At 39.7% G+C, this 15,231-nt stretch overlaps 2 protein-coding genes across 2 annotated transcripts in view; both read left to right on the top strand.

Moving 5' to 3' along the window:
* LOC101746942 (zinc finger protein 208) overlaps nucleotides 1-10,304 on the top strand; it is an 87,123-nt gene extending 76,819 nt beyond the window's left edge. Inside the window, exons 8-10 of the mRNA XM_062675838.1 lie at nucleotides 605-1,654; nucleotides 6,528-7,742; nucleotides 9,172-10,304. Coding sequence (XP_062531822.1) covers nucleotides 605-1,654; nucleotides 6,528-7,742; nucleotides 9,172-10,304 — 3,398 coding nt within the window. The remainder of the gene's footprint in view (nucleotides 1-604; nucleotides 1,655-6,527; nucleotides 7,743-9,171) is intronic.
* A 2,769-nt stretch (nucleotides 10,305-13,073) lies between these two features.
* Nucleotides 13,074-13,952, top strand: LOC134201316 (zinc finger protein 724-like). Its single transcript, XM_062675837.1, has one exon. The coding sequence runs from the start codon at nucleotides 13,074-13,076 to the stop codon at nucleotides 13,950-13,952; it is 879 nt and encodes a 292-aa protein (XP_062531821.1).
* Nucleotides 13,953-15,231: the final 1,279 nt, after the last annotated feature.

Here is a 15,231-nt window from a genome sequence, read left to right as displayed (position 1 = left end):
TGAATTGGATGACTTATTGATTGAATTGGATGAATCTTAACCGAAATTCAGTGGTTCTCTCTTTCATGTCCGTCCGAACCAAAGCTTATAAGCTATGAGTTCAGAATTAAAGCCCAATTTCGCTTGCAGGCCCAAAAATACTACGCAATTTTACATTATATAAATGCTCAATGCATTTTTTTTTTTGAGACATTCCTAAATACAGTGAAATGTTATGTAACATTTCACCCCTTATTAACTAACATTTTTTATAAAAATAAGAATATAATTTAAAGTAAGACATGACTTAAAGGTCTTAGTTACCAGGTCATAAAATCCCTTAAAAAATGTTATGTTGTAAATGACATGCAAAAAACAAACGCATACTTACATAATATATTGTGTCTCGCCACTTCAATACGAATTATAACTCTTATTGGTACAGTTTAACTACTCATCCAAAATAAATAAAATCATAATTATCATCAGTACAAAAATATTTATTGTGTATTTAATTGTTACGTGACAATTTTCTTTTTTTTTTTTACAAATTCAGCGTTTGAAACAATTGTGTGTTCGGAGGTCATATAAAAACGCGTGTGAAAGAATATTTTCTCTTTTATAGGAAAGAGGAGGAGAGATAAACGAAAGAACGAATTAAAGGAGGAACGCGACGATAATGTACCGCTTCACAGATTGATAGCTCGCGAACGAAACCTGCCCGAGATGCAGAAGCAGTGGCACAATCTGACGTTACTCCTGAAACATTCAAACGCGACCCCGTTTAAGGATCGCAACGACGCCGGCTTCGTCTGCGCGTATTGTTACCGCATCTTCCAAGATCCGGACACGCTAAGAGGACACACGCACGCCGACCACAAACACCAGAAGCCAGATTACAAAGCGAGCGCCGGCCTGTCGACCTTCGTTGCTTTTTTAGACATAACCGACCTTAAATGCACGATTTGCGAAATGCCTTTCATCACAATAACCGCGCTAATGGAGCATCTATTTTCGGAACACGACAAAAAGTTCTACTTGGGCCTAACGGACTACTTCCAACCGTTCAAGCTGACGCCGGATCAGGACATGAAGTGTTGCCTCTGCGACCAGATCTTCCACAACATGAAGCTGCTGATGCAACACATGAACTTGCACTACAGAAACTTTATATGTACCACTTGCGGGGCCGGTTTCGTGAACAGCTTCCGTCTGTTGAGACACGAGACGACGCACGTTAAGAAGAAGTCCAGCTACGCGTGCCGGTACTGCGGGCAGGTCTTCGCTTCTGAATCTAAGAAGAAAGCTCACGTGAACACCGAACACAAGGGGATCGCGGGCGAAAGCGTTTGCCGGATCTGCACAGCGCGATTCAAGAATTACTACCAAAAGACCAGGCATATGGCTCAAGTCCACAACGTTGAAGGGATAAAATGCAGCATGTGCGATAAGAGATTCAATCTGAAGTCCACATTGGTTTTGCACATGAGAAGCGTGCACTTCAAAGAAAGGCCATATGAATGTTCGGTTTGCAACATGGGATTCTTCATCAAAAGGCACATGTTAGGGCACTATTTGGCCACGCATACAAACGAGCGGAAAGTCAAGTGCGAGGTTTGCGGTAAAGCATACGCCACTGAGAACAGCAAAGGGAAGCATCTGAAGAAAAGCCACGGTTTGACTAAAGCCTCCTTGATCGCTTCGAACGTATCCAAATGATTGTGGTTTGGTGAAATTAGTCGGAACTGCTTTGGAGATTCTTTAGCCCCTTAACTGCTATGGAGGTTCTTTAGCCCCTTAACTGCTATGTAGGTCACCGAAGACCTCGGGCGACGCATTGTAGAAATTGTTTCTATTTCTGTTACTAACGTTGCCTTCTTTGTTTTTAATGCATGCCTAGTCTTTTGAGGTCTCTTAGAAATAGATTCATTCTCAGTATCTTCAGATTTGTCTGTCCCAGAGTCGTTTTTTTTATTGCTTAGATGGGTGGACGAGCTCACAGCCAACCTGTTGTTAAGTGGTTACTGGAGCCCATAGACATCTATAACGTAAATGCGCCACTCACTTTGAGATATAAGTTCTAAGGTCTCAGTATAGTTACAACGGCTGCCCTACCCTTCAAACCGAAACGCATTACTGCTTCACGGCAGATATAGGCAGGGTGGTGGCACCTACCCATGCGGACTCGCAAGATGTCCTACCACCAGTAATTACGAAAATTATAATTTTGCGGGTTTGAGTTTTTATTTCACGATGTTATTCCTTCACCGTGGAAGTCAATCATGAGTATTTGTTGAGTACGTATTTCATTAGAAAAATTGGTACCTGCCTGAGATTCGAACACGGGTGCATCGCTCAACACGAATGCACCGGACGTCTTATCCTTTAGGGCACGACGACTTAGTCTTTTGAGGTCTCTTAGAAATAGATTAATTCTCAGTATCTTCAGATTCGCCTTTCCCAGAGTATGTTAGATGTTCTGGCGCCTTAATAACAGAAATCGACATAATTATAATACTTAATTGCGTCGCGTAGGGCACAGGTGACCTACACCGCGGTGAAAGGCTTAAGCCCTATTGGATCTCTTTATTTTCTGAATATTAAATAGATAGTGAATTTTATTGATTGTGGTGATGTCTTAGTTTAAATTTACGTGTGATGATTTTACATTGTTGATTTGAATGTATGTAATGTAAATAAGATTTTTTTTGAAAGAAATTCCTTGCTTTTTTCTTATTACCCTTTTCGCGCAATGCTCTGCCAGATATCGGATTGATTTTCATGTACAATTTGGGGTGACGACAGTTGTCTATATCTATATCTATACTATAATAATATTATAAAGAGGAAAGATTTGTTTGTTTGTTTGTTTCGAATAGGCTCCGAAACTACTGGACCGATTTGAAAAATTATTTTTCCATTAGAAGCCGACATTGTCCCTGATGAACATAGGCTACTTTTTTTAATTTTTATTTTATTTTATTTTTTTGGTTTCATTTGTGTTTTAATGTTTCCGAAGCGAAGCGAGGGCGGGTCGCTAGTAATATTATAAAGAGGAACGATTTGTTTGTTTGTTTGTATTGAATAGGCTCCGAAACTACAGAACCGATTTGAGAAATTCTTTTACGCACTATTCCCGAGTGACATATGCTATAATCTTTTATGAATAAAATTAGGGATCCTTACTAAAACTTCAATAATGTAACCGAAGGTGTAAAAAAAATACCTAAAATATTCTTTACATCGCGTGCCCTGCGAAAACTATCGATGATAGAATAAAATAATGTACTACGACTTTGTAGAACACATTATTATTTACAAAAAATGTCGCGACAGCATACGTCTAACTATTATAGTTATGCCGCAATAAGTGTTCTTTTATTTAAAAAAATCGTTCAAATTTTTGTTAAAGACCCGAGCGGAACCGGAGCTATCCGCTAGTCTTTAATAAAATTGCTGTAACAACTTACAAAGGTATTGTACAGTCGCTTAACGAATCCCTTTAAGAAAAAACAAGCGTATGTACAACAGATGCAAGTGACCGACTAATGGAAGTTAAATTATAATTATTCATAAATAATTCGTTATCCCTGCTTATTTTTTAAAGCTTTACAATTCTATTTCATATATTGAATTGTGACGTCAAAGTTTATGCGCCTCGTATCAGATCATAGGCTCTCAAAGTTGGTCGCTACCCAGCGCGGGCTGGGGCTGAGTGAGCGATCGAAACTAAGTTATATGGGGGAAAGTGGTTGTTGCTAAATAAAAATCGGTGGGCGGTGGAAAGTTTAACAAGATAAAAAAAAATCGATAAATTTCCTGCCACTGTTTTTAATAGAACATGGATTCATTGCAGTAACAGCTTTATGAATTAAGTCAATTTGGAATATTGTGTTACGTTACGTAATGCAATAATATTTAATTTAAAAAAATAACTCTACCTTAGCGTTTAGAGATTATTATTTCCCTGTGTCAAAAGTTTTGATGAAGAATTTCTGGGGGCACGTTGGTTACTACTATATTTTGCCCAAAGTGGGCGGTATATCACAAAGTTTGAGAAGCACTGCCGTACGTAAGCGTTAGCTACTCAAAGTACGTTCATTTTTTGTTTCACACGACAAAATACGGTGGTAGGACCTCTTGTGCAGGGATAGCTACCACCACCCTGCCTATTTCTGGCGTGAAGCAGTAATGCGTTTCGGTTTGAAGGGCGGGGCAGCCGTTGTAACTATACTTGAGACCTTAGAACTTATATCTTAAGGTGGTTGACGCATTTACGTTGTAGATGTCTATGGGCTCCAGTAACCACTTAACACCAGTGGGCTGTAAGCTCGTCCACAAAAAAAACACAAAACTTTGCATATAAGGCGAAGGAGAAGGAAATTGAAAGAGTTAACAGAGAATGTGTGCCGCCCTGGGGACGTCTGACGTCATTCGGTTCGGTTAATTTGGAGGGTATATATAATAACTATAGTAGAATTATTTTGTCCGTGCAGTTTAGGTCATAAAACATAGCCCGGCTAGGGCGGTGACCATGTTGCGCGGGCGCAACGCCATTATCGATAAAAACAAATGAGTCATCGAAGGCAAGTACACGGCGGCGGGGTGGTATACGAAGGGTGGTGAGACATTGTTATGTTATTATAATATGTATGTCATTTGTACTTACCTGCAAATTGTAGTACATTATGTGGAAGAGAAATAAATGTGTTTTTATGCATTCGTTCTCTGAATTTCTTTAGTGACACAATGCCTACTCCTTTGTTTTGTATCAAAACGGCAGAATTTATTCAAAATAATATTTGCACGTGTTGTTATCAACAATGTGTTAAAAATTTTCACTGAAATAAGAATAGATCGCGAAAAGTTACAAACTGTTAATTTTTGCCGTTCTCGTTAACTTGCTGCGGTGATATGTGGTGTAAGTGTTCAATTAGTGATTTTTTCTTTCATTTTTGTCACTAACCCACAAAATGACTAAACTAAATACACTATCAATAACGCTCATCGACAACAATAATGCGCATCACTATGCCCGTCCATAAGGCTCGTGAGTGGAAGAGAGAGCGAAATACTCGCTTCACCGCTCCGACTTTTTATGACCCAAACTGCACGGACAAAATAATTCTACTATAGTGGTCCCGCAGTAGTTGAAATTCGACTATAACTGAACTGACTAATTAATTGAAATTATAAGTTTGAACATTATTAAGGTTCTATTGTCAAAGACTATTATTATACTTCTATAATCACAGATTTCGCCGAGACTACACTGTAGATAAATAATGTTAAAACATAAGGAACCTCTTCTAAATTAGACTACAGATTTTAAGCAATAACAAAAGTTTGACAATAAATAAAGAGTATATGTGTGCGTGTCAAATACATGGTAGTGTAATGTTTTCTTTATTGATTTAATGTATTTTTATGCATAATTTAAAACAATATTAGCACTCTACACTTCTTCTCTATATTCTCTATAAGTGTGGGAAATTTCATACTCCTCCGTCCGCGCAATTTTCGTAAAAAGGAGTACAAAGTCGTCGTGGCCTAAAGGATAAGACGTCCGGTGCATTCGTGTGTAGCGATGCACCGGTGTTCGAATCCCGCAGGCGGGTACCAATTTTTCTAATGAAATACGTACACAACAAATGTTCACGATTGACTTCCACGGTGAAGGAATAACATCGTGTAATAAAAATCAAACCCACAAAATTATAATTTGCGTAATCACTGGTGGTAGGACCTCTTGGGAGTCCGCACGGGTAGGTACCACCACCCTGCCTATTTCCGCCGTGAAGCAGTAATACGTTTTGGTTCGAAGGGTGGGGTAGCCGTTGTCACTATACTGAGACCTTAGAACTTATATCTCAAGGTGGGTGGCGCATTTACGTTGTGGATGTCTATGGGCTCCAGTAACCACTTAACACCAGGTGGGCTGTGAGCTCGTCCACCCATCTAAGCAATAAAAAAAAAAAAAAAAAACAAAGTTTTTGCTTCACGTATTAATAAAAAGATAATATAACTCTTTATTTGACACCACATCTACAGAGTAAGCATATAAAACAAATAATAGACGGTGACATAAATTGGCGGCCTTATCGCTGAAAGCGATCTCTTCCAGGCTACCTTGCAGGGAGAGGAATGAACAAACTAGCATAGACGGTGCTATATCTTAATAAACTTACATTAAAATATATACTTATATACACATGTGAAAAATAAATACAATATAAGATAGACTTACATACGATTAAATACAAATAAATACTAAAAATATGCAATTAAATACAAAATAAGTAGCGACTTATACAGTTATATCGTAGGAGCCATATTATTGTGCATATGGGTATATTCGCATAATGCGCATAATATTCATGATCACAAAAGAGCTATTTAGTATTTATCCACTTCGAAAGGCAAACGCTTCAACAACGCTCTTTAATCTTTATCCCATTAGATTCGATTCGTTATTTAAAGAATAAATATATATTTAAATCGATTAATATTAAAACAACTGAGAATTCAGAATGAATCTTCTTTTATAGGGACCCCTCGAAGACTTGATCAAGACTACATACAAAAGTACTTAAATTTAAGTAAAGATCTGACAAAAATCATGTTGCCACAAAAGAAAGCCGTTGCCGTGGTGAAGGTTGTTCAAAAAAAGGCCGATCTCACAAAGGACAAGAGAGTACTAGCTGCCCAAGAACTAGGCAAGCAAAGGCACAACGTCATACAAGTCTTGAAGTACACAAACGCGTCGCCAATCCGAAGGTACAATGACGCGGGCTACTTGTGCTGCTTCTGTACGCAACAGTACAAAGACCCTGCGGACTTAAAAGCTCATACCGCCAAGGAGCACAACAAAACCATAGAGCAATTCATGAAGGGAGTAGGACTCACAGCCTTCTCCGTTAAATTGGATATAACCAATTTAAAGTGCAAGATCTGTGACGCGACTATCGAAAAACTGGAAGGGATTTACGAGCATTTGACGAACGCGCACGAGATACCGTTCCACGTGGGCTTAAAGAATCACATCTTGCCGTTCAAGTTCAACGATGAGAACTTACGGTGCACGGCGTGCAATACTATTTTCGGTTCGTTCAAGTCATTGCAAGAGCACATGTATAGGCACTTTGGCGAACACTCGTGCGACGTCTGCGGGAGTCAATTCATGAACGCCCAAATGGTCAGGCACCACAAACCGAAGCACTTGAAAGGCAGCTTCGCTTGCAGTAATTGCGCGAAGACATTCGACACGGCCCGCAAGAGGAACAGCCACGAGAGAAGCGTCCACGTCGACGCAATACGAATGAACAAATGCAGCTTGTGTAACGAGAAATTCAAACATTACCACACTAAAATGCTGCACCTGAAGAACGTTCACGGGAGGGCGTCGCAGTTTCCGTGTCAGTCTTGCGATCAGTCTTTCGCCACATGGGCACGACTGTCGCAGCACATCAGAAAATTCCATTTAATGTTACAGACTTTTAAATGTGCCTACTGCGAAATGAGCTTCGGCAATGTCGCCTTCCTCAGGAATCACATGGTCGCCAAGCATAATGGCGCGAAGAAGTTTCAGTGCGGGCTGTGTTCGAAGATGTATGTCAGCAAGAAAACGCTCAGGCAACACATCAGGATACACATGAATGATCGTCGGTACAAATGCGCGCACTGCGGCGAAGGATTCGTCCAAAAGACCAGTTTGAGTGGCCACTTGAAAACGAAACACGGAATACTGTCGTTAAATGTAATTGGCAATAAGACTATCAATGACGTATTTATTAGTTCTTTGTAGCCACCTTCTATTTCATTGGATAAGCTTCCATTAATGCCGAATATAATGTGAAAGTTTAACAACAATAACCAAATAAAATGTGCTGGTATCTTAAGATTATCACAAAAACTATTGGTTGTTGGTATAATGAGGATTATAAAAATCGGTTTATCTAGAAAAATGTTTTGTTAACAAAGTAATTCCTGTATGCTTAGTGCGAGTTTTGTAACGTTCTCGATAGCGTAAAAGTTAGCTCATATTTGTATGGAATGGGATCGTTTGCGTACGTTTGCCACTAGGGGCGCTGTTCCAACTGCATACAAAATTGGGTTAACTTTTACGCTATCGCGAACGTTACAAGACTCGCACTAAGCACACTGGTCTTTCTCGACTGCACGCTGCAGCGGAGTCGATGGTCGATAATGGAGGAAGAAAAGTATATTTACTAAAAACTATATTCTATGAATTCTTAAAGTCAATTCCTCGTGACTCCGCTATTATCTGATTTGGAAGGTTGCTGTTTCTCGAGGAAATGGAAGAGTACTATTTTTCTTCTCCCTCGCACGGTTTGCTTGAGCAGTGTTCCGCTTAGAACAAATGCTACATGATATTCGTCTCGAATTTTTAGATAAATTGATATTTTTTATAATGTACCTATTAATACATAATAAAATTGTTCTTTCGATTTATATCAATATTTTCATTTGTATATGCGTACCCTGAAATTTCGAATGTCTTAAAAAAAGTCATTAGTTTGATACTTTGTTGAGTTCGTCGAATCAGTTTTAGATAACTTTAGTTGTGCAATCATACTTAAAGCTTTTATAACCGTACGCCGTTCTTTCGGCTAACTCAACCAGATTGAGCAAAAAAACGCAATAAATACCATACCCTACAAAATACTCCGAAATGTTATATGTAAAATCAATGTATGTTCTAAACATTTGCGACTGATGTCTGATTGAAATAAGTCTTCCGTAGCTGGCGACGTTAGCGCTTTGAGTTGAGATTTTATACATTAATTTACGCAAATCGAGTCGCCCTAAACACGTCATTACGGATCCTCCCGATCCATTAACGGTGCTTTTAGTTATCTCAAGCACCGGCCTCCGTCCTCGCGACGAGTAAATTAACCCATAGACACAGCCCCCTGAGTTTCTCGATGTTCAGCCGGATCTTCTCAGTGGTTCGCGTTTCCGATCCGGTGGTAGATTCAGCGAAGCACTGCTCTTGCTAAGGCCAGTGTTAGCAATACTTCCGGTTTGAGCCCCGTGAGCTCACCTTCACGTTAGGGTAAAGATGAAGTAGCCTCTCAAAGCTATCAGCATAGGTAGGAAAAAAAACGCAAATCGAACAACAGAAATGAGATGAGAACATCGAAGAATTAACACCCATTAATTTGTCCGTAGGTGGTCAAGGTATAAACGAACCGAAAATTAATCGACCAGTCTCGGCGGATGCGAAAAATAAACCTAACTACAAAAGTAATACAAGGAATTGCGAAGAGATGACGAAGCACAAACACAACATAACGGAGATATTAAAATGCTCGAACGCGACTCCTTTGGTGCGCCATTTGGGAACGGGTTTCGTGTGTGGCTATTGTTCAGTCCAGTTCCCAGATCCGGGCAATCTCAAACGGCATTGTCTTGAGAAACACCCGAATAGAACCGAAGCAATCCTCTGTCCCGGCTACAGGAATCTAAGCAAAGAGTATTACGTCAAACTGGACATAACAAACCTGAAATGCTCGCTATGCGATAACAAAATGGATTCCCTGAAGCAACTAATGTCGCATTTGACGCAAACCCACAGCGTGGTTATACACACGGACATAAAGAACCGAATCGTTCCGTTCAAGTTTGAAGACGACAAACTCTGTTGTTGCATATGTCGTAACGAGTACGCGAAGTTTAAGCTTCTGCAGGAGCACATGCACAGCCACTACAGGAATTACGTTTGCGACACGTGCGACGCGGGCTTCGTTAACGAAGGCTCCCTGTCCAGGCACGTGCAGACGCACCGAATCGGCATATTTGCTTGCGAGCGATGCGAAAAAGTATACGACACAATGGCCAAACTGAAGAATCACCTTAGATCGGTACACGTAATGAAGTACCAAACTCACAGATGCGGCTATTGTTATAAGGTGTTCAGTTCATACGAATCGAAGATTGAACATTTGTCCGCCGAGCACGGTGTAGTATCGGCCAAATACCCTTGTCAGGCCTGCGACAGGACTTTTGTTAACAGCAGACAGCTGAGGGTGCACATTAAGAAATTTCACATGCTCGACAGGCCGCATAAGTGTACGCATTGCGAGAAAACCTTCTTCTCCAACTGGGCTATGAAGAGTCACGCCCAAACGCATAGTCCTATTAAAATTGAGTGTAACGTTTGTCATAAAATGTATGCGAGCGCTAAAACCCTGAAAACCCATATGAGACTGCACAAGGACAGATACAAGTGTGATTTTTGTAGCAAATCGTTCGCAATGAAAGGCGCTTTGAAAAAACACCTCCAGATCATTCACGACATCTAAATCGTTTTAAACGTTTGTGGTTTTGTTTAATAGTACTAAAGGTTATTATAAAACATAATCCGTAGTGTTGGAGACTGCCAACACTGCTCTAGGAAGAGCTAGATGTTAACATGCCGAACTGTCTAAACCTCAATTTAATATGAAAAAACACCTTAAGACTGCGTTAAATAATAATGTTTATAAACGCCTTTGGAATGTTTGAATAAATGTGTTATTTATCAACGAATCACTGTTTTTTTTTCCATTTTTTTTTATTGCTTAGATGGGTGGACGATCTCACAGCCCAGCTGGCGTTAAGTGGTTACTGGAGCCCATAGACATCTACAACCTAAATGCGCCACCCACCTCGAGATATGTTCTAAGGTCTCAGTATAGTTACAACGGCTACCTCACCCTTCGAACCGAAACGCATTACTGCTACACGGCGGAAATAGGCAGGGTAGTGGTACCTACCTGCGCGGACTCCCAAGAGGTCCTAGCACCAGTGATTACGCAAATTGTAATTTTGCGGGTTTCATTTTTATTACACGATGTTATTCCTTCACCGTGGAAGTCAATAGTGAACATTTGTTGAGAACGTACCTATTTGAAAAAAATTGGTACCCGCCTGCGGGATTCGAACATCGGTGCATCGCTACATACGAATGCACCGGACGTCTTATCCTTTAGGCCACGACGACTACATCCTTCCATCTGGGTCGTTTTCAAATTTGGGAACAAAAGCGAGTTATTTGATTTAATTCTCATAACCTTAATGTTACCGTAATTATGAGTACAGTAAATATGTTGTAATGACAACAGGCACGTGGTCCTATAACTATATATTCGTAAACACTTAAATTAGGAGTTATACATTAAAAACTACCCCAAATCTCATTCGTATCACTGGTTCGAAATTCAAATTCTAACTGGTTTGCTATTTTTACAGTAATGCGTGTTGAAATTCGGCAATTTTATTTAATCGGTATTTAATACAATAATAAAGGAAAACTAACTGGATATTAGAACATTATTAAAAACAAAAGAAGCACGATTTCTAAGCTTTTAAAAAAGTTCCTATTTAAATTGTCATCCGTGTTGGCGTTATCAAATGCGTAAAATGTAAAATATAAATCAATATTATATAATACTAGCTAACCTGGCAGTCTTCGTAGTGCCTCAATCTATAAATAAAAGACCTAAACTTTTGTGTAAAATAAACTTAAAACAAACAAAAGGAATCCGTCCGACGGGGGACACATCAAAGGAAAAACAAAATTGTTATGTTTATTTAATTCCGAGTATTTTCATATTTATCTACCTTTTAAACCTTCTCTGGACTTCCACAAATAATTCAAGACCAAAATTATCCGAATCGGTCCAGCCGTTCTCGAGTTTTAGCGAGACTAACGAACAGCAATTCATTTTTATATTTGACTTGATTGTGATGAAGCATTTTTTATTCTAAACACGCATAAAAAAAACTTAGATAAAGTTTAAATTCATTAATTCGTAACTTTTTTTGGCCGCAAAACTAAAAACGACCCACCCATCTGTTTAAATAAATGTAGGCGATTGTTTCTTAGACCTTTCTTAGTCGGATACTCTTGGCAGAGTAGTTGTGGTTGTCGATGGACAGGGTTGTGTCACGTCGCCGCTTGCTTCCAAATCAGCCGCACATCCAGCGATGTCCCTCCATTGGAGACGGCTGTTAGCATTGCGAGCACATTGTACTGGTGTGGCTTTCGTAGCGCTGGTAATGAGGTCAATCCAGCGCATGGAGGATCGACCCCGAGGTCTTTGCCTTTTTTATTATTATTGCTTAGATGGGTGAACGAGCTCACGGCCTACCTAGTGTTCAGTGGTTACTGGAGCCCATAGACATTTACAACGTAAATGCCGCCTTTGAGACATGAGTTGTAGGGTCTCACTTTTCACAGTACAACGGCTGCTCCGCCCTTCAAACCGAAACGCACTACTGCTTCACGGCAGAAATAGGCAGGGTAGTAGTACTTAGCCGTGTGGACTCACAAGACGTTCTACCACCAGTAAAAATCTTTTAGACCTTATACAACTAATATTCAGCAATTTAATTGGAAGGTGTGCTGGAGTCGGTCAACAATAGTAAGTTAACAGTCGTATCACCCCATGATCAAATTCGGCAATTGGCTTCTTAATTTTTTTAAGGGATTTTATGACCTGGTAACTAAGACCTTTAAGTCATGTCTTATTTTAATTTATATTCTATCTAGCTATCTAGATCTAGCTACGATTTATTTTCAGAAAATGTTGTTTTATTCGTGTTTTCAATAATCAACTCTTCCCGACATCTATTGGCGAATAATAATACTATTTTTCTTAATTGAGGGCAACTAACTGCTTTAAAGACACAACAAGATGGCGTTATCAAAAAGAAACCGAGCAAAGCTCGGTCATCATCTAGTATTATCTATAAGTGTGGGAAATTTCATACTCCTCCGTTCAGGCAATTTTCATAAAAAAGGATACAAAGTTTTTGTTTCACGTATTAATATATAGATAACGGGACATCCTTAAAAACCACTGTATACTTATATATTAGTATAGATTGTAAACACGGAACAATGCCCGAACTGACCAGAGAATTTCTTTATAGGTGGCCTTAATTATATCGCACGAAAGCAGAGCACTAATGAAGGTAGCGATTTAAAGACCAAACATAAACCCGGCGTTGAGATATCGCTTCATCTACACAACGTCGCTCAGATACTGAAGTATTCAAACGCGACGCCGATACAACGCTACGTGCGAATGGGCTATGCTTGTTCTTATTGCGATAACCAGTACCGAAACCCGGGGGACTTGAAACGGCACTCATTAGAACAACATAAAGACGTAACGCAAGCAAGATTCATGAAGAAATTCAACTTGCCCAATTTTCTAATCAAATTGGACGTGACGGCCCTACGTTGTACGGTTTGCGGTGCTAACGTTGACAGCCTAAACGGTATCATCAGTCATCTGAGTGAGGTCCATGCTAAGACAATTCACGTTCTTGACAAAAACTACATTCTGCCGTTCGATTTTCGGAGTGACTTAAAAAGCTGCGCCCTGTGCAGCCACGTTTTGAACTCTTTCAAGAAGTTACTGGAGCACACAACCTCTCACTACACGAACTTCACGTGCGACAAATGCAGCGCCGGCTTCATCAATTCTAGCGCCCTGAAGAGCCATTATCACATACACACTGACGGCGCCTACAAATGTTCGTATTGCCCGAAAATCTTGAAGCATTTAAGACAGAAACACAACCACGAGAAAGTTCACAGACACAAAAATATGTTGTATAAGTGCTGGTTGTGCGCTGAGGCGTTTAACGCGGACGCCAAGAGGATACGTCATTTGAACGAAGCGCATGGCGTGGTGCCCGATTTGTTTAAATGTCGGGCCTGTGTTAAGACCTTCAAGAACCGCAAAGCTTACAAGTCGCACATAAAAAGGGATCATCTCATGGAGAGGCAGCACGCTTGTAAGGAATGCGAGAAGAGTTTCTTCAGGGCTGAGCAGTTGAGGGAGCATATGGTCAAGCATACGGGCTTGAAGCAATATGAATGTGATATGTGCTCTAAAAGATTTGGCGCTAAAGGTAGTCTAAGAAAACACATGCGAAGACACGAATACGGCAAATGACCGTATCAGAATTTGTGGCCTAAATGAAGCATCGCTTCGTTGCTTCTTCGGTCTAGTTACCTTACACTATTAACTTGGAGTTGGAGGAGACGTGAGTGCGAGAATTTATGAATTAAATGGGATGCTGCCTCATTGCATCTTCAATCTAGCTATCTTATCTGCGTGATTTGTAATCGTGTACAGATTTGCGGTAGTCATATTTATACGTTGGGATGTTGGCGATTGCATCGCAATTTTCCATGTTTCCTTTTCATTGCGCAAGCCCATAGACATAGCCTACTGAGTTTCTCGCCGGATCTTCTCAGTGGGTCGCGATTTCGATCCGGCGGTAGATTCTGCAAAGCAGTGCCCTTACTAAGGCTAGGGTTAGCAAATTCTCTCAGGTTGAACCTGTGAGCTCACCTACCCGTCCGGGCGTAGCTGGAATAGCTTCTTAGACAATTAGCCAATTGTAGGGAACAAAAATGCAACAAATGAATAGAACACTCGCCGCTACATTGGTTTTATTGTGAGACAGTTGTTTTTCTAGACTGAAATGCACGATTTTGCAACATATGTAGAGAGGGCGATATGATGATATAGCCCATCCGGACAGATATGCTCCAGCTCCAATAAAGATGAGGAGAAATTAAGTGGAGGGAAGAAATAAGTAGTAGGCACTGTGGATCATAGCGCATTCACCAGCTCCTGTTGAGCTAGTTTTCAAGAACATAGCAATATCCTCCGATTTCTGTTAGAAATTTAGCTAAATCTAAGAAAATGTTTCGCCTTGTTCACGAAATCCAACTCCGCTTAATCCACGTAATGTTAATATTAGATTGGGATATTTACTGATTATGGGGCATATTCTGATCCAGGTTTCTTATTCCTGTCGCGATCAGGCATTTCAGTTTGAATCGTTATGTTGTACAATTGAAACTATCTCGTGTCTTAAATTATTTAAAGGCATTTGTATTTGATTTTTACTGTCTCTAGTAAATACCTAATACCTAAATCGTAAGTTTGTCTACCCACATAAATAAATAAAACACGATAGTTTATTTTTATGGCAACCCTTTAGTCGTTCATAGTTGATTATTTTTTAATAGCTATTGGTAATAAATATCTAAAATATAAATATAATTCTAAATAAACTGTATTTTATTTGATAGACCAATTTCTCGTTTTATTGTTTAGTCTGTTCCGTCTGGTCTATCTAGCTTGGTTTTATCTAGGAAACATTGGTTTTAGTGATGCTAATAGTATGTTTTTTTTTTACTTTTTCATTTAAGAGGTCAGA

The sequence above is a fragment of the Bombyx mori genome, chromosome 24 (genome assembly GCF_030269925.1).
Source record: "Bombyx mori chromosome 24, ASM3026992v2".
NCBI classification, from domain to species: Eukaryota; Metazoa; Arthropoda; class Insecta; order Lepidoptera; family Bombycidae; genus Bombyx; species Bombyx mori.
This window is presented reverse-complemented; position numbering and strand designations above follow the sequence as displayed.

Excerpts from the sequence above, each read along its gene's own strand:
- LOC134201316 (XM_062675837.1), top strand. The coding sequence starts at position 13,074 with ATGGGCTATGCTTGTTCTTATTGCGATAACCAGTACCGAAACCCGGGG.